General features: G+C 39.9%; 1 protein-coding gene across 3 annotated transcripts in view; it reads left to right on the top strand.

Annotated features, from left to right (window-relative positions):
- Positions 1–18,134, top strand: part of CLTRN (collectrin, amino acid transport regulator) — a 34,872-nt gene extending 16,738 nt beyond the window's left edge. Inside the window, exons 4-7 of one of the 3 annotated variants that reach the window (XR_005018292.1) lie at positions 1,148–1,261; positions 5,972–6,166; positions 7,089–7,190; positions 17,307–17,437. Coding sequence is in view for 2 of the 3 variants with exons in the window: in XM_036839437.1 (XP_036695332.1) it covers positions 1,148–1,261; positions 5,972–6,166; positions 17,307–17,463 (466 nt within the window). In the remaining variant the exon portion in view is untranslated. Of the gene's footprint in view, positions 1–1,147; positions 1,262–5,971; positions 6,167–7,088; positions 7,191–16,233; positions 16,387–17,306 lie in introns of all 3 variants that reach the window. The other 2 variants (XM_036839438.1, XM_036839437.1) reach the window with 2 other exon arrangements.
- The last annotated feature ends 565 nt before the right edge of the window (positions 18,135–18,699 follow it).

The following is an 18,699-nucleotide window of genomic DNA, read 5'->3' as shown; positions in this document are numbered from 1 at the left end:
GCGTGGGACGGCTCGTGGCGCGTCGGAACCTCTGGGCACGAGGTCCTGCGCGGGCCAGGCCAGCGCCCCGCGGACGCGGGGCCTCGCGGGGCGCCCCTGTGTTCTGAGCGCAGGGATCCTTCAGCCCCCGCTGCTGGCCCAGGTGCTTGGCTCTGGGTGGAGTGGGAGCCCTCCACTTTTTGCCCTTGACATTTAAAGGGAGAAAATATAATAATTTGTACCAGGTCCTGAAAATTACAGAAAGTTGACTGAAGGGCACTCTCTTTCATTATTGTAAAAATGAACATAATGCACTTGAATGCTCCTTTAAGGAAAAAGAGCGAATTTACTTGTATTTCTACAGAGGCTGTGTGTTTCTTCTAGAATGGTTGCTCATGTCATTTTTTGCAATTTTGCTTATAAGGACATGGTGAAAGCCATTCAGGATTTATGTTTTAGCTCCGACAACGCTGGTTTGTTGTGGACTCTCCTCTTATTTTCTACGTTCATACATTTCATACATTCATATATAGATTGTCTCTAATCTGAACACTAATGCCATTTCTTGTCATTTCTACTGGTGATCCAGGTATACAGAGTAGAGTGAGGCACATTTCCAATTTATAGTTGGAAGCAGGTACCCGCAAAAACAGTGTTCAAAACCTGCTGGTAAATGTTACAGCACTTCAGTCTGGAGGTCTGTTGTTGGGCCGACCCCAGTTACTGGAGTAGGAGAGGGGTGGAAACAGTGGTCAACAGAGGAAGCAAGTCCTCCATCAGCAGATTTGTCTGGTTCTGAGAGGTGGAAGGCTGAATGAAGAGGACATTAAAAGATCCTGATGAGGAAACACAAAAGGGTTTTGTGTCAGAGAGAGAGGCCAAGGGTTGAGCAAACAGGGATGCTGTCAGCTAACAGGTGATGAAGAATGAGATACCTAATGCCCTCTACTGAGCCATTCCCTTTTTTGTTTCATTTTTGGTAGATTCCTTATTTTAGGAATGATCCCCAAGTCTATGATTTTGAAATAAAGGAAATTTCCTATATTATTTTCTTCTTACTAAGACATTTCTTCACCTCTTAAGATGGTAATAACACCAGAGTGGAATATCTAATGCAATTTGGTATTATTCGCTCATAATGTACTTTTTTTCTTCTCATCATCTGCAGAATTTCCCACGTCCTACTTTGCAATGTAACCCAGCGGGTGTCATTCTGGTTTGTGGTTACCGATCCTTCAAGGAATCACACCCTTCCTGCTGTTGAGGTACAGTCAGCCATAAGGTAATCACCGCTAAATATGCCTTCCACTGGTAAATCAAGTTATTGATTAATTCAGCTGTTTTCATAGATTTTGAAGACTTCTCTCTCTGGTTCACAGTGATTTATTTATTAAGATGTCAAAGGTTTCATTTCGTTACTTTGGAATAGAGATTAGTGTAGATCAGTGGTTCTCATCCAGGCGCAGTTTTGCCTCCAAGGAGACATTAGGCAATGTCTGGAGACATTGTTGTTGTACAGTGCTGGTGATGGAGTAGGCAGAAGTTAGGGACGCTAGTTTACATCCTCCTGTGCTCAGGATAGCACTTCACAACAAAGAACTATTCAACCCCAAATATCCATTGTGCTGTGGCTGAGAAGCCCTGGTTTAAACATTAGCTAAGAAGGTTTAGTACTGTCTTCCTTTGGCAAGAACACCTTGTGCGGCACTATTGTGTGATGGTTCATTATATGCCTTCTCGAGCCCGAATGCTTAGGTGTTTTTTGTTTTTTGTTTTATGGAAGTATAGTTGCTTTACAATGTTGTGTTAGTTTCTACTGTATAGCAAAGTGAAAGTCTTTACCTTTAAAAGATAATTTTTTGAAAAAAGGTAAAATCACGACTTTCATACAAATTAAAAATAAATGCTATCAAAGATTTTATTATCTTATTAGTTAATGAGGGAACTAGTAAGACGTTAAAACCAGTTTAAAGGAGACTTCAAGGCAGCATGCAAATGCAGGAATTGAAGAATGGTGACGTTTATTTATTAAAAGATACACCAGTCTATCCATTGGCAGTGCTCCACCAGACACAATTCACCTTGATTTTCTGTGGACAAGAATCATTTACATTGTATCAGTTCTCTCCAACTTACAGATATGCAAAATAACTCAAAAACAATAAAAGGGGGAAATTGTCCAGAAAGGTAGACTTGCAGGACACTCAGTCATATTTTTCACCCATTTGAAGTTTTACCCATTTTTTCCTGACAGTTCCCCTCCTCCTCTCCTTGGGATTGTAACAAACTTTCAGAAGTGAAATGTATTCTTTTCTGCACAGAAGCAGAGGAAGCAGTTTGTTTTTATTTCAATTAATGTGCACTTTATGTGTGTCAAAACTTCAAATCCCACATATGATTTGTGTTGGGCAAAGGTATATTGGAAGAATGAGTTCACAAAATAAACTATTTCCTGAAAAGGAATGAAACAAAGTTCACTCTTCTTACAAAGGATTTATTTACAAGTTACTGAAATGCATATTTTTCTCGTTACCAAAGAGAAATATCTAGTGAAAGAACTCATCTGCTCTTTGTAAAATATTAATGTTTAAGATAATGAGTGTATAATCAAATGCCAAATGTTTTTGTGTGAATAATCATCTGTTTCCCTTGCTGAAGCAAAGGCATTGAGGCTCTATACCCATGGGAAATGAGTTACCAAGGTTTTCTTTGTTTTGTTTTGTTTTTTTAATAAATAAATAAATTTATTTATTTTGGCTGCATTGGGTCTTCGCTGCTGTGTGCAGGCTTTCTCTAGTTGCGGCGAGCGGGGGCTACTCTTCGTTGCGGTGCGCGGGCTTCTCATTGCGGTGGCTTGTCTTGTTGCGGAGCACGGGCTCTAGGTGTGCGGGCTTCAGTAGTTGTGGCACGTGGGCTCAGTAGTTATGGCTCACGGGCTCTAGAGCGCAGGCTCAGTAGTTGTGGCACACAGGCTTAGTTGCTCCGCGGCATGTGGGATCTTCCCAGACCAGGGCTCGAACCCGTGTCCCCTGCATTGGCAGGCGGATTCTTAACCACTGCGCCACCAGGGAAGCCCTAACAAGAAGGTCTGAGCTAAATTGTTTCTGCACTTTTGCCAGTAAGAATACTGCTAAGAGCCACTACTTAGGGAGTAAGAATTAGGAATATTGTATTTCATGAGAAAAGAGATTTTATTCAAGCCCTGTGACGAGGGAGGGCTACAAGGAAAATGAAGGCACTGTGGTTAAACCAGGCTTCAGTTAATGTGAGGAGGAGGAGTGAGTGTTTAGGGTGAAGGTCGAAGATCTAGATGAATATGTTCACAACAAAATGTCTGTTTCAAAGGCCCTAGTAGAAAGGGCTATTGAGGGGGTGAGGATAGCCAGTAGAATGGGAATTTATGTCCGGGAATGGATAGGGCTCATCAGGATTGTATGAAAATAAAGGAAACAATACCAAGAGGGAAGGATAGAGTGAAAAGAAAGGAGATGGTACCTAGAAGGCAGGTGGTAGGAATTTCAAGGCTGAAGAACCTATGTGGTTGGGCAAAATAATGCTAGTTCCACCCAATGCTTGCATAATATTTTCTGGTTCACAAGGCATGTTCTGATGCATCTGTGGCATTTAGTATCAACACCAATCATTTGTGAGCTATTATTATTATCCCTGCTTTATAAATGAGGAAATTGAGGCTCAGGGAGATTAATTGATTTGCTCAGGTCACCTAGAAAAATAAAGAGTGACAACTTGAACGCAGGCATGCTGCCAGCACATGCAGTGATTTCCCCCCCCCCCCCCCCCCCCCCCCCCCCGGTCTGCTAGAGTATCCACACCTGTGGAATTAGGCGAGGGGATGACAGACCAGTTCTAAGATGTCTGCTTTTGATCTGTTTTGAGGGACTGGCCTTATTCAAGGCCAATCTTGGCTAGAAGATATCCATGGTGATTGACGCCTCTTGGGGATTTCAGTGGTAGATGGAGATATAGTTTGTACTAAACTAGAACTTCTTATCAGCCTGAGTGCTAACCAACCAGGTAGACAGAATGAGAATGCAGAGCAACTTTTCACTTTACTCTGTTATACCTTGGTAGTGGGGTTCATTATTTTGTGGGAAGGTTTGTGTTATCGTGTTAGCAAAATTAGGTTACGAAAAAAGAAAACATTCCATAGTTTGATAAAAATTGCATTGAAATTATCCCCTGTTGCAGATTTCCTGGCTGGGATTCTCCTTCACATTTATGAATAATCATGCCTCCCCATAGATTTTCATTTGCTAAAGGAGGTCTTTCCTGATACCCTGGTGCTGGTCTGCAGAGATTCTCCAGCTTTTACTCTCAGGTTCAGGATCAGTAGTCACCAGCCACATGTGGCTCTCAAGCACTTGAAATGTAGTTAGTCCAAGATTAGATATGCTCTAAGTGTAAAGTACACACCAAATTTCAACAACTTAGCACAAAATAAAATGTGAACCAACTTAAAATTGATTACATGTTGAAATTATATTTTCTTGGATATAGTGGGCAAAATATATATATATTTTTTAAAATATTTATTTATTTGGCTCTGCTGGGTCTTAGTTGTGGCGCAGGGGCGCTTTAGTGGCAGCATGTGGGATCTTTAGTTGCGGCATGTGAACTCTTAATTGCGGCATGTGGGATCTAGTTCCCTGACCAGGGATTGAACCTGGGTCCCCTGCATTGGGAGCTCAGAGTCGTAACCACTGGACCACTGGGGAAGTCCCAAAATATGTTATTAAAATTAATTTTCCCTGTTACTATTTACTTTTTTTTTAAAACGCAGCTCCTAGAAAATTTGACATCACACATAAGGTTCACATTATATTCTGGTTTCAGTGCTGCTCTAGAGGTTGTTGAAGTCAGCTTGTCTAGTGTGAATTCAGTAAAGGCCACACAATATCTCCAAGAAATCTCCTCATCTAATTTGCAAATTCCAGTTAGAAATTTAGTTTCAGTCAAATAAGTTTTTGCTACCAACCCCTCCCTAACTGCCACCGACCCCTCCCTAAGTGCCACTACCACCAAAAATACAGATTTTCCCTGGGGAAAGTAATGCATTTACCTTCATATTTTTCTAGACTTTTGGACTCCTAAAGCACCATTTACTTTAGTCATATGGAACTACTTGCAGCTGACGCAACACATCATACTACATACCATGTCTCCAATTCCTATGCTCACTGCACACTTTGGTCTAAAGAACTCCTACTTGTCCCTCAAAGCACAGCTCAAAAGTTGCCTTCTTAGGAAAGCAGCTCTGACGTTTTACTACGATGTACTTACCCCTCTGCTGTGCTCCCACTGTGCCCATATCTACCTCTTGCACTGTGATTGCACTGTGATTGTGGAGGGACTGATGGGCCATTCTTCTAGACTGTAAGCTCCTTGGGGTATTTTTATTTCATTTTGTATCTCCAGCACCTAGCACAGGATCTGGTACTTAGTAAGTTTCCAGCAAATGTTTGTTGAATTGAATGAAAAAAAAGATCAAATTGATGGATTTGCAGCTGCTCCCAGCTTCGTGTTCTCTTTTCTGCTGCTGGTTTTGTTTTTTCTTCTCATATTTATCACCCACTTTTTGCATATTATTTTATCTTTTCAGGCTTTTGGTATTTATGTAAGGCACCTTAAATAGAGTTCTGTCATTTTAATCTAGATACTGCCTCTCAGGAAATAAAACATGGTGGGCAGAGCTCAAAGCTCAAGACTTCCAGTTACTTCTAGGACATTATCAACAATGGAGGGCAGTAGTACATAGAGAAGCATCTTTCTGGCAACCAGCACTGCCACTTATAGCCAGAAAACCACAGCATGATTGTCCTCATCAAACTGTCTGTTCAACCTGAAGTCTCCTGCTAGGGGGATGCTCTGTTTATAGAGATAGTTATAATCATGGGGAGATAGGGTTATACCTTCTGTTTCTAATGTTTCTTCTGTCTTGTTTCATTTGTTTTTAATCATCATTGTATTTTAGAATGAATAGGAACCGGATCAACAATGCCTTCTTTTTGAATGACCAGACTCTGGAATTTTTAAGAATTCCTTCCACTCTTGCACCACCTACTGACCCATCTGTGCCCATCTGGATTATTATATTTGGTGTGGTATTTTGCATCGTCATAGTGGCAACCATGCTATTGATTTTGTCAGGAATCCGGCAACGTAGAAGGTAAGATATTTAAAGGGAGTGATTTAAAGAGCATTTTCTTATTTACTCATGACTTGGAAAAACAAGGAGCGGATTTTCCCCTAGCTGAAGAAAATGCGTTATATCTGAAACTGAAAAAATTGGTGATTTTTCAAAATATCACTTATGCTCTTGTTTTTGGAGACTTTTTGGAGTCCGTGTCCCTTAGTTAACTATGAGTCCTTCCATTACTATCTTTCTTTCTATTCTACACCATGTGAATGTTTTATATCTAGAGTTGGTTTTAATATCTGGGTTATGATTTTGTAAGCTGGATATACAGAGCTAAGCAGACTTTTTGGGTAGGCAGAGTTAATCTTTGCTAGTCATCCACCTCCAAAGACTAGTAGTTCCATAGTCCTTTTCATGCCTCCTCACCTTGGCCTGCCTCTTCCGGTGCCTGCAGCCACCATCTTGTACTACACACTTGTGCGATGTTTTATATTCCCTCCCTTTGATGGATGCTCTTCCCTCCAGTGCCTATGATTTTATATAGACCCGTGTTCTTCACAGTGGCCTTTGAATCAACTTCCTGCATCAGAATTGCCTGGAAAACTTGTTTAAAATATAGGTTCCTTTGCCCTACCAGAGACCCACTAAAGTCGATTCTCTGAAGGAGGTGCATTCTTTTAATTGAAGTTTAGTTGATGTACAATTGAAGAAAATATGTTTTAATGAATATCTAGGCTATTCTAATTCACTTAGTTTCAGAGCTTCCAATTTAAGTACTTACATTTGGATTCCCACTCCTGGAGTTCATTTAGCTGGATTCTGGGGCACATGCAAACTTTGCTGTCTAAATTATTGGTATTAGAGAATTTCAGACCAGTGGGAGAGTTATTTAGGTAGAGAGGAGACAAGATTTCTTAGCACAATGAAAGGAGAAAATAATTTTGTTTGCAAGCACCTCTGATCCAGAGGGGAAGTGGAGAGAGTCCTCAGCTCTTCAGTAGACACTCTGATGCTTCTAAACCTTCCCTTCTGATACCAAGGAAGAGGAATTCTGGTAAGTGGGAATCACAGGCGTACACATTGGTTTTCAAAAGGGTTGGTGCCCACACGGGACATGCAGGTTGTGTTTGGCCAAGTGTGTGATTGACTAAATGTTTCTCCTGAGACTTTCTGCTTTGCATATGGTTCACCCTGGTTATTAGCAGAAGGTAATCATTTTAAATTTGGGGCTTTATAATTTTTTTCACAAATGGTAAGTGAAATGCTATGGAATAAATGTGATTTATTGTAGTGCCCAAATTAAGCTCAAAGATTAAGATCAAGTTGTACTTGCTTGCTTTTCTTGCTCTTGGCATGGCACATAATGCTGAGAGTCTTGGTACAAATTATTAATCTGTTTTGTTTTGTTTTTCAGAATATTAAGAAATATTCTCTTGCAGTATTTGAATACCTATGTTTAATAGTTTTAAGTTTTATATTAATCCTGAAATGCTAGGATTCTATGGTTTCCAACAATTGTAACCTTTGTGAATTCACGCCATCTCCTTGGTTCCCAATTTCCTCACTAGTACAATATGGTGAAGGAGGTAGAAGAATGGGCTCTGGAGGTAGACTGCTTGGATTCAAAGTATTTATTGCCTAGACTCTGCTCTTGTATGTAATCCATTAACTGTATGGATATCAGGAAATACAGGCAATGAGTCAGGGAAACCAAGCTCAAGAGGATATAATTTGTGGTGCTAGAGTCAAGTTGGTTAAATTTTTCTTTACTGTCTGTGCATAGATAACTTTGCTCGAGTGACAGTGAGGTATATTAGAAAGAATTAATTTGCTGGGATCAAAAGAGTTAATAGAGCTCTTGAAGTAGTGCCTGGCGCTACTGCTGTTAGCTGTTACTGTTATTTTATTATCCTGCCAGTTGCTGGTCTTTCAGCTCGTTAGTGCTGGGATCAGCTATCTCTTCCTTCTGAGCAGATTCTGCAGTAATATAATAACTGAGTGTGTAGCATCATAATCTGTTACCCGGGAGAAGGGAGGCTGTTGTCACAACCTTGCCTTCACAAATTTAGTTCATGTTCAAACCAGGAAACAGATGGACAAATCTCCTGTGTCAACCTGGAGAGCATCAATAATTAGCAAATAGAGTCAGGACAGTTATGACAGCCTTCTGAAGAGAAATTGATTTGTTGGGTTTTCCATTTGTTACGGAAAAAATTTGGTGGGTTTTTCTTGGGCAAAGTATTGCTTCAAAGGTGGGAAGAGGGTGCAGTTCGAAGTGGGGAGAGCCCTGATCATTGTGATGAAAGCCTTTTCTAATTGTGGAAAAACTAGGAGTTGCCCCTGAAAGCCTTTAGCGTTGAGGAAGACAAAGATTTGTTCAAGAATCCAATTCATACATTAGATAATAATGAACATAGTTTGTGTGATACAAAATCTTAAACCTAGAAGACCAGGAGGGACCACAGGGTCATCTGAATCACCATTCTGCTTCTGCAGAGAAGAGTGCCAGTGTCATCTAAGACATGTGCATCTTTATACTTACTACTGAAGAAATTTCTCAAGTAAAGCTTTAACTGTTCTGTTAGCTGTGTCAATAACAGCTTTCCATTGACTGTTCAGAACCACTGGGTGGAAAGTATGCAGTCACTGGGGGCCCAAACTAGGTGAACTCAAATACTAGTTATACCCTTTAGCTGAGTGACCTTGGTTGTGTCATGTAACTTCTGTGGGTCTGTTTCTCCATCTGTTATAGGTAGATAATGTCTCACAGGACTTCCATGAGGACTGGGTGAGAAAATGTGTATAAAGTACCTAGGTTATAGTATGTACTAAATAAACAGTAATTATTATTATCCAAGATGAGCTTAACCCATTTCTGTGATTAAGGGATGCTGGAAAAAGATCTCTTTTCCATCCAGATATTGCCACCATACTGCAGAAAATTTTCCAGTTCAATGGCTTATTGCTTGAGATTTTATTAGTTAACAAACACCTATTTTAAAAGGCAAGTGATCTTATTAGGCCTGCTGTTTAATAGTGGTGGACTGACGAATCAGCTCTCTAAAAAAAAAAACAACCTTGATTTGTAGCATTTGCTGACTTCCTATCCAGTCTGAAATTTCTGCATGTTTGAGTCACCTCTAGCAAGCCTGTACCAGCCAGTTTCAACACGCCATTACAACTGCCGCCTCTTCGTGAAATAACTCGAGGAGGTTGCTTCTCTATTACCATCTAGTTAAGAACTGCAGTTTGCGGAATTGAGAGATTTGTTGAAGGAAAAAAGTTGGAAAACTCATTTTTTTTTTCTTTTGGGGAACGATTAGGGAGTTGGGTATGTGGGAAGACAACCAAGATGAACTGCATATACTTGACAGTGATGTCTGTACTAGATCTGTGTCTAGCCCCAGCCTGGAAGTGGATATTTTAGCTCTCTGGTCGGCTTTATGGTAATGGTGATGATGGTGATGGTGATAGTGATCACTGTAATGGTGGGGGTGATGTGATAATGCTAATGGTGATGAAGTCGATGATGTGATGTGTGTTTTAGTTGAAAGAGCACTGGATCCATTCTCCTGGTTTTGGGTTCCAGTCTCATGCCCTGGTATTTTTTAGCTGAATGACCTTGATCCAGTCATATATGGAAAATGAGGATAATATTTTCTTAATTAGTTATGATGATGGGAAGACAAAATTGGAGAATACACACAAGTGCTTCATACACTGGGGAGTGCTATATCAATGTAAAGAAGCATCGTCATCAAAAAGCAGTTACAAAGTGCTAATTCTATGTAACCTGGCACTTTGTGCTATAAAAGAAGAGTCACAGACACAGCACAATTTCAGACTTGTATGTATATAGTAGAATTGATTCATGACTCCTGCATATAAATAGACTGTTATAATGTTATTGTCTTAGGAAGGGATCTTAAACAATGATCTGTATCCATCTCTCCAGAAGCCAAGGCCCAGAGAGGTAAAAATATCTTATTCCTTTATTGACCATCCATTATGTGATAGGAGCTCTAGAATGTATCATGGAAGAGACGTACATAGATAACATGGGTGGTCCTTGCCTATAAGGAGATGATAATCTTGTAGTTGTAACAAAGCCAGGTCAAGGACTCAGGACATTGAACCCTAGCTAATGCTCGCAGTTGAGCAGAGTCACTAGTAAATTCACTTGGCTTATTTCTGGTTATATTTCTCTTCCCATAAGGTCAATAGTAAAGGGAAGTGCATTTGCATTTCTATGAATTTTTTCACACAAGGGGCTGGGGCTCAGCCAATATTTTCATATACTGAAACTTCACATTCTTATAGAGTCTCAATTAAGTGAATAAATTGTCTTGAAAATAGAAATGTAAATGAAATCAGAAATGTTAGAGCTAATAATTGTTTTACTTTGCTGTTCTTAAATGTACACACTCAAAAGGAATCAAATATGTGTTTTGAGCGAAGCCTGGGGAGATGAAATAGAGTTCTAGGTCTACTCCTTTCACCAGTCTCATCCCATTCTGAAAGACAAGTTGCTCTACATATTTGAGTCTCAGCTCCTGCATTTGAAAAACAGGGATAATAGTAAAATCTGCATAGTATTGCAGTAGGAATTAGGTGAGATGATGTATACAAAGCACTTAGTCTGCCGTGTAATAGATACTAATTCTTACTGTTTTTGCTATCACATCACCAGTCTCACTGTGCTGCAACGCCCACTAAAATCGTTCCGGCAGTGCTGCCATTTCCCCAGGACTCATCCATACTGATTATGACGACAGTCCCACTTCCCCAATAATTAACTCTGTCCTGTTTTGAAATCATATTTGTCTGTCCTTTGTTGTTTGTCTGGCTGTTCTTGGGTCTTGGCTTTTCAGCCCTATCTTGTTTGAAGGGAGACAAAAATACTGTTTCTGCTTTTAGCCGCCACTACTTTATCTTGAGCAAACCCTGATCCTCAACACCCCCTAGCTACGTGGGCCACCCGATACAGGCAGACCTCACTTTATTGTGCTTCGCAGATACTGTGTTTTTTACAAATTGGAGTTTTGTGGCAACCCTGCGTTAAGCAAGTCTGTCAGCACCACTTTTCCAACAGCATTTGCTCACTTTGTGTCTCTGCGTCACATTTTGGTAATTCTTGCAATATTTCAAACATTTTCATTATTATTATATTTGTTATGGTGATCTGTGATCAGTGATCTTTGATGTAACTATTGGAATTGGGGGGGTCCACAGACCACGCGCATATAAGATGGCAAACTTAATGATGAATATTGAGTGTTCTGACTGCTCCACCAACAGGATGTTCCCCGTCTCTCTCCCTCTCCTCAGGCCTCCCTATTCCCTGAGACACAACAGTATTGAAGTCAGGCCAGTTAATAGCCCTACTGTGGCTTCTAAGTGTTCAAGTGAAAGGAAGAGTCACATGTCTCTCACTTTAAATCAAAAGCTAGAAATGATTAAGCTTAGTGAGGAAGGCATGTTGAAAGCTGAGACAGGCTGAAAGCTAGGCCTCTTACACCAAACAGTTAGCCAAGTTGTGAATGCAAGGGAAAAGTTCTTGAGGGAAATAAAAAGTGCTAATTCAGTGAGCACACAAATGATAAGAAAGTGAAACAGCTTTATTGCTGATGTGGAGAAAGTGTCAGTGGTCTGGATAGAATATCAAACCAGCCACAACATCCCCTTAAACCAAAGCCTAATCCAAGCAAAGCCCTGATTCTATTCAATGTTATGAAGGCTGAGAGAGGTGAGGAAGCTGCAGAAGAAAAGTCTGAAGCCAGCAGAGGTTGGTTCATGAGGTTTGCAGAAAGAAGCCGTCTCCATAACATCAAAGTGCCAGGTGACGCAGCAAGTGCTGATGTAGAAGGTGCAGCAAGTTATCCAGAGGATCTAGCTGAGATAATTCATGATGGTAGCTACACTAAACAACAGACTTTCAATGTAGATGAAACAGCCTTCTATTGGAAGAAGAGACCCCCTAGGACTTCCATAGCTAGAGAGGAGAAGTCAATGCCTGGCTTCAAAGCTTCAAAGCACAGGCTGACTCTCTTGTTAGGGGCTAATGCAGCTGGTGACTCAAAGTTGAAGCCAGTGCTCTTTTACCATTGTGAAAATCCCAGGGCCCTTAGGAATTACGCTAAATCTACTCTACATGCGCTCTATAAATGGAATAACAAAGCCTGGCTGACAGCACATCTGTTTACAACACGGTTCACTGGATATTTTAAGCCCACTGTTGAGACCTACTGCCCAGAAAAAGATTCCTTTCAAAGTATTACTGCTCACTGAAAATGCACCTGGTCACCCAAGAGCTCTGATGGAGATGTATAACGAGATTAATGTTGTTTTCATGCCTGCTAACACAACATCCATTCCTCAGCCTATGGATCAAGGAGTAATTTAGACTTTCAAGTCGTATTATTTAAGAAATACACTTCATAAAGCTACAGCTACCATAGATAGTGATTCCTGTGGTGGATCTGGGCAGAGTCAGTCAAAAACCTTCTGGAAAGGATTCACCATTCTAGATGCCATTAAGAACATTCATGATTCCTAGGAAGGGGTCCAAATGTCAACATTCACAGGAGTTTGGAAGAAGTTGATTCCAATCATCACGGATGACTTTGAGGGGCTCAAGGCTTAAGTGGAGGAAGCAGCTGCAGATGTGGTGGAAAAAGCAAGAGAACTAGAACTAGAAGTGGAGCCTGAAGATGTGACTGAATCGTTGCAATCCCATGACAAAACCTTAACAAACGAGGAGTTACTTCTTATGGATGAGACAAAAAAGTGGTTTCTTAAGATGGAATCTACTCCTAGTGAAGATGCTGTGAAGATGGTCGAAATGACAACCAGGGATTGGAATATGACATAAACTTAGTTGATAAAGCAGCGACAGGGTTTGAGAGGATTGACTCCAATTTTGAAAGAAGTTCTCCTGTGGGTAAAATGCTATCAAACAGCATTGCATGTTACATACAGAGAAATCATTCATGAAAGGGAGTCAGTCGATGCAGCAAACGTCACTGTTGTCTAATTTTAAGTAATTGCCACACCCACGCAGCCTTCAGCCACCACCCTGATGAGTCAGCAGCCATCGACGTCAAGGCAAGAGCCTCCGCCAGCAGAAAGGTTACAGTCCGCTGAAGGCTCACATGACGGTTAGCATTTTTTATCTCCAAAATATTTTTAAATTAAGGTATGTACTGTGATTTTTTTAGACATAATGCTATTGCACATTTAGTAGACTACAGTATAGTGTGGCTCGCTTTATTGCAGTTGAACCAAACCTGCTATATCTCCGAGGTATGCCTGTACTTTTTCGGTCCCCTCTTTTGCCCATCTTCTCTCTGGATTTATGAGAAATAGCCACACTAAGGCTTCTAAGAGCTAGTTTCAGGTGTTTTAGTCACGGTTTCTGTTTTTTTTTTTTTTAATCCTCTTCCTGAACCACCTGACATGCAGGAACAGCAGAAGTCATTAACACTCATTTTTATTTTTCAGGAAAAAGAATTCATGTTTTTAGCAGAACATCGAATCAGAATGATCCAGAAAGATAGTTAAGTTTTATTATACTTAGAGCAATGTGCAGGCAGTGACTCAGTTTATTACAGGACACACTATGAAATGTGACAAAGGGCTGTATTACTGTTAGATAACCTTTGAGCTTCTTATCATGTCCGCCAGCCAGCAAGTTACTGACACTGCAGTTTGTGAAGCCTGGCAATGCCAAGACTGTGAACAACTAGATCTAAGGTCACAAAAGAATAATATGTACCTAATTTGTCATGGACACGGCTCTCGTTTTGATAAATTTCCACAGCAATTTTGCTCAGAATCTTTTTGATTAAGAAATCCTTCTTCTAAAGAAGAGAAACTTGTCCTCATCCATCTGCATCTTCCTTTTTCGTTCTTCCCCATTCCTTGTGATGCCTGGTGGATTATTTTTCCTTTGTGGTTGGCGGGCGTGGGGGGGGAGGCAGGATTTCTTACCATGATCTGCAAGTGTCCAGCTTTCTGCAATTTTTCTTCTAACTCTGTAAAAACATTTCTTTTAACTGAGGAAACCGGCAAATGAACACTGGCAACCATTACTTCTAAGACTGCTGTTGTGTTGCCACCTACTTCAGAATGCTCCATCCACAAGGATTTTTGTAATATGAGTTTCATACTTAAATACACAAATTTCAGGGTAAAACTTGACTGTTGAAAACCTATTTATTGTTATGGAGAATTATTATTCACTCCAAGCCCAATGAGGAGTGACTTGGGGACAAATTGCATGAGCTAGGCATTTTTGATGATAATTTATAAATATACATTTGTCGCTAGGGTGTCATTCTTACTGAAACATCACTCCTCTCTTTTATAATCCATGAAAAGGAGGGGAGGATGAGTGAAATTCGGAGTTTTTCTTTTTTATTGAGCCCTTTCTTTTCACTTTAGGACAAGAACTGTGTCTCTTCCACACATAGTAGGCACTCAAAGCATAGTTATTGAATGAATGTTGGATACTATGAATGGAAGTGATGTGTTCTATGGTTATAGAATGTCAGTTGTCTTTGCTTTCTGAACGACGTGGAAAGTGACGAGATACCCCTGTCTACAGGAGGAGGGGCCAAAGAATTCTAGTCCTCTGATAGGTGATTTCACCTGGCTGGAGGACCTTCTCATCACAGGAAATTGTATGCCTACTCCAACTGGCACTGATCGTTGACCGCTGATGCTTGGAATGGACAGTGCAGTATCTTCACCCTGAGGAAGGGAAAACACAGCAGCCTGTCCTTACCTAGGTCTCTGGGACTACAACCCCCCGACTTCCACTCCCAGCATTGGGCCTGTAGTGGTACATTTTGACATTTGACAGTGGCATGCACAATGACAAAATACTTTCAAGTGATGACAGTGGGATCTACAGTATTGAAATGCTACTTTACTTTTCTTTATAAACTCCACCTATTTGAAATTATCTAATAAACCATCAGTGAACCCTGGCAAAATCTGTACTCACTCCTAATTCCTAAGGTATGAAAATGAGTACTTTCCTCCATCCATTTGAAAAAATAACTATTCAATAAATACAAGAAATATCACATGTGTACATTCCCTTCCTTCCTTCCTCCCTTCCTCCCTCCCTTCCTCCCTTCTTCCCTTCCTTCCCTCTTTCCTTCTCTTTCTTCTGATAGATCCCATTCAAAATCTACCTTGGGCTGCTGTCTGAGTAACTTTGCCTACAGCATTAGTCCTTCCATTCTTCCATCCAGTTGTTTGTTCCATCACCCAGCTACCATCCAATCATCCATCCACCCATTCATCCATCCATCTATTAATTCATCATCCAGCCAACCAGTCATTGATCTACATTCATTGATCCATCCATTTATCTGTCTAACTAGCTAGCCAGCTACTCATATGTCTGTCCATCCAACTCTAAGCACATTAGTTGAGTGCCTGCTCTATGCTGTCAGCTGTTTTACAAAATATCTTTTAATTTGGAGTTGTCTGATTAGTTCCTCCTGAGAGATTCAGGTCAAAAGAATTTGGTGATGGGGTAGGGCAGGAACACAGAACACAGAATTTTATTTTTAGAATATCTTCTTGGTGCATCACATCTAGAGGCACTTGTCAGTTTGTCTCATTGTTGGTGATATTCACCAAATTTCTCCCTTTACAAAAAACAAATGTCTCTTTATAATTAGTACATTGCTGGTAGGAGTGTTACATTGAGACCCTGTGAGTATCCTATTCCTTAATCATCTCCCACTCAGTGGTTTAGTATCCATTGAGGAGCCTCATCAGAATCAATTATTATTATATGGTGATTTTCTGTTTCTGTTGCACCTTCTATATTGGTTGTCATTCTTTTGTAAACAAGAGCTCTTTCTTTTCTCTGCCTTCCTCCACCATATTCTTTAAAGCACTTTGAAATGAGCTCTCATGTAGGACTAATAGGAAACTCTACCTTGATCATCTTTGGGGCATCTTCACCACCTCCTCACCCACTAGAAATTCACTAAGTTTCTAAGGGACTTCCATAGCGGTGGAAGTCCATCCTGGTCACCACAGCAATGTCCACCATCCCAGCCATGTGATCCACTCAGGTCTGCCTCTTTGGAGTTTCTACAGATTTCTGGGACAAGAGAATCTTTGACAAGTCTGGGAGCCTCATGCCTAACATCATGCCTCCATGGTGCTCCAACATCTAACTTGTGATAATCCTGATGGAAACTCTTCTGCCCTCTGATTGCCTAGAGGTACTCACATCTCTTCTCCCCCTACCTCTATAATATCAAGCACAATTGGCTCAGTGTCTTGGCCTTTCACAAAAGACAGGAAGAATGTTTGAATTCAAAGCTACATTTTTCCACACTCCAGGGAAAGATTAAGGATCTGGTTACCACTTGGATTGGGGTAGCAGCGTCTTTAAAGGGTCTGAGAATGAATAACTTAAAAATTTACCTGTTAAATAGAATTTTTTGGAATGACCTGGGATTATAGCTATGAGTTGTAATTAGTAAAATGTGTTCTGAGTTCCAAAAACCTGACTTAACAAATGAATACAACTATTTTGTAATGAGTAGAGCCAAGGAATGATACCTGCAGTTTACAATGGTTACATCCTTTCTACAAAGTAATGTGAGTTTGCTTCTTGGTATCTCATTTCAACCTAATTTTTACCTAACATTTGCAGACCATTAATTTGTCAAATCTTGTGAGAGGAATTTATTACTTTTTTAAATTCAATTTTTGTGAAGTTGTTCTCCTAGAGCTAAATTTTTTAACTTGCCAATTTACCATATATTTTCCTCACATTCCTTCATGCAGTTTGTGTGTGTGAATGTACATATGTATATGTGTGTGTATACAAACATATTCATCATATAAATATATATATTCATTCATATACATATATATATATATATATATATATATATATATATATATATATATATATATATATATATATATAAAATCCAGGCAGACTTCTGATCTTGATAGCATCTTTTCACCTCATCAACTCTTTATGATCTTTGAAATTTATTTGAAAATACACAATGTCATCCATTTTCCCCATCATTCTAAGGTTCCTCTTACCTTTCCTGATCTCCATGTTTGTACAGAAGACCATCCTTTCTCTTCCTAGATCCCAATCATTCTTTTTATGTGCATTTAGGGAGAACAAAGGACCATCTGAAATGGAAGACACTGAAGATAAATGGGAAAACACAATCACAATTGAAAATGGCATCCCCTGCGATCCCCTGGACATGAAGGGAGGGCACGTTAATGATGCCTTTGTGACAGAGGATGAGCGGCTCACCCCCCTCTGAAGGGCTGCTGTTTTGTTTCCCCCTGAAACTCAACACTTGTTTCTGTGCAACTGCTGAACATCACAATTCATTGAGGGAAGATTATATATTTTGTTTCACCATTCTTCTTTTGTAAGAAATTTTGAATGTGCATGAAATTGAAAGGCAATGAATTATACCCATGAAGACCGTTGGAATAATAAGCTGTTGACTATCCAAAATATTCTAAAATATTTCTCTGACAGCACAGTGTGTAAGTGTAGTCATGTGGCATTTGTAGTTACTGATTTTAAAATGCATTAGTATTTAAGCATTTCCAGCAATAAGGTCAGGCCAGTATATATATATCACACTTTAAAGACCTAAGAAAAAATATTTTTCCAGTGGAGAATGCCTATAATATGGAGTCCAAATCATTGAAAATGGATCCTTTTTGAATATCATTTATATCACTCTGTATATGACAAGATAAGCAAGAATACCAAGTAATTACTGTAAAGGGGTTGGATAAAAATGGGCGTGTTGATATACAAGGTGGAATTTGATCCTGTTATCATACCAACAGTTGCTTATATATATTTTCTGACTATCATTCTCTAATAGGGCATCTCTATTCATTGATTATTTCTGCAGTTTGTAGAAGTACAATCTATGCTAACTTAATAAAGTGCTAATCATCTCTTTTTAAGTGACTGATTGTAGTCTGCAATTTATTTTCACACTGTGGAACATAGTAAGCCTAATTTTTATGTTATGTTTAATCTGCTCTCCAGTCCTAGAAATGAATTATTTTTGTTGTGTGTATCCCTGCTTGAAGACTGTAGTTTTTAGACTTGATCTTACTTTCAGATAGGCCATGTATCATTCTAAATTCTAATAATAATTATTATACATGTATTAATAGAAGGAAAATATGCAGCTCAATCTCCCACTGCTATCACCCATAGTTGGTGTTCTGGCGGTAGTCTCTAACTCACTTCCCTGCCTCCAGTGGATACAAACTCTGAGAGGGGTAGTGGAATGCAGAAGGTTTATTGGGGAGTGCTCTCAGGAGATATACCTGTAAGAAGTGAGGAAGGCATGTGTGGTAGACAGACACTAAGGTGTCTGTCATCTCCTGATGTTCACGCCTTCATGTAACCCTCTCTCCGTGAGTGTTAAGGGGACCTATGACTTGCTTCTAATGAATAGAATACAGCAAAGCTGGTGAGATGTCACTCCTGCAGTTAATTTATATGATATCTGAGTCTGTCTTGC

This window comes from Balaenoptera musculus, chromosome X, assembly GCF_009873245.2.
Source record: "Balaenoptera musculus isolate JJ_BM4_2016_0621 chromosome X, mBalMus1.pri.v3, whole genome shotgun sequence".
NCBI classification, from domain to species: Eukaryota; Metazoa; Chordata; class Mammalia; order Artiodactyla; family Balaenopteridae; genus Balaenoptera; species Balaenoptera musculus.
The sequence above is the reverse complement of the archived record's forward strand: the minus strand, read 5'-3'. Positions and strand labels throughout refer to the sequence as shown.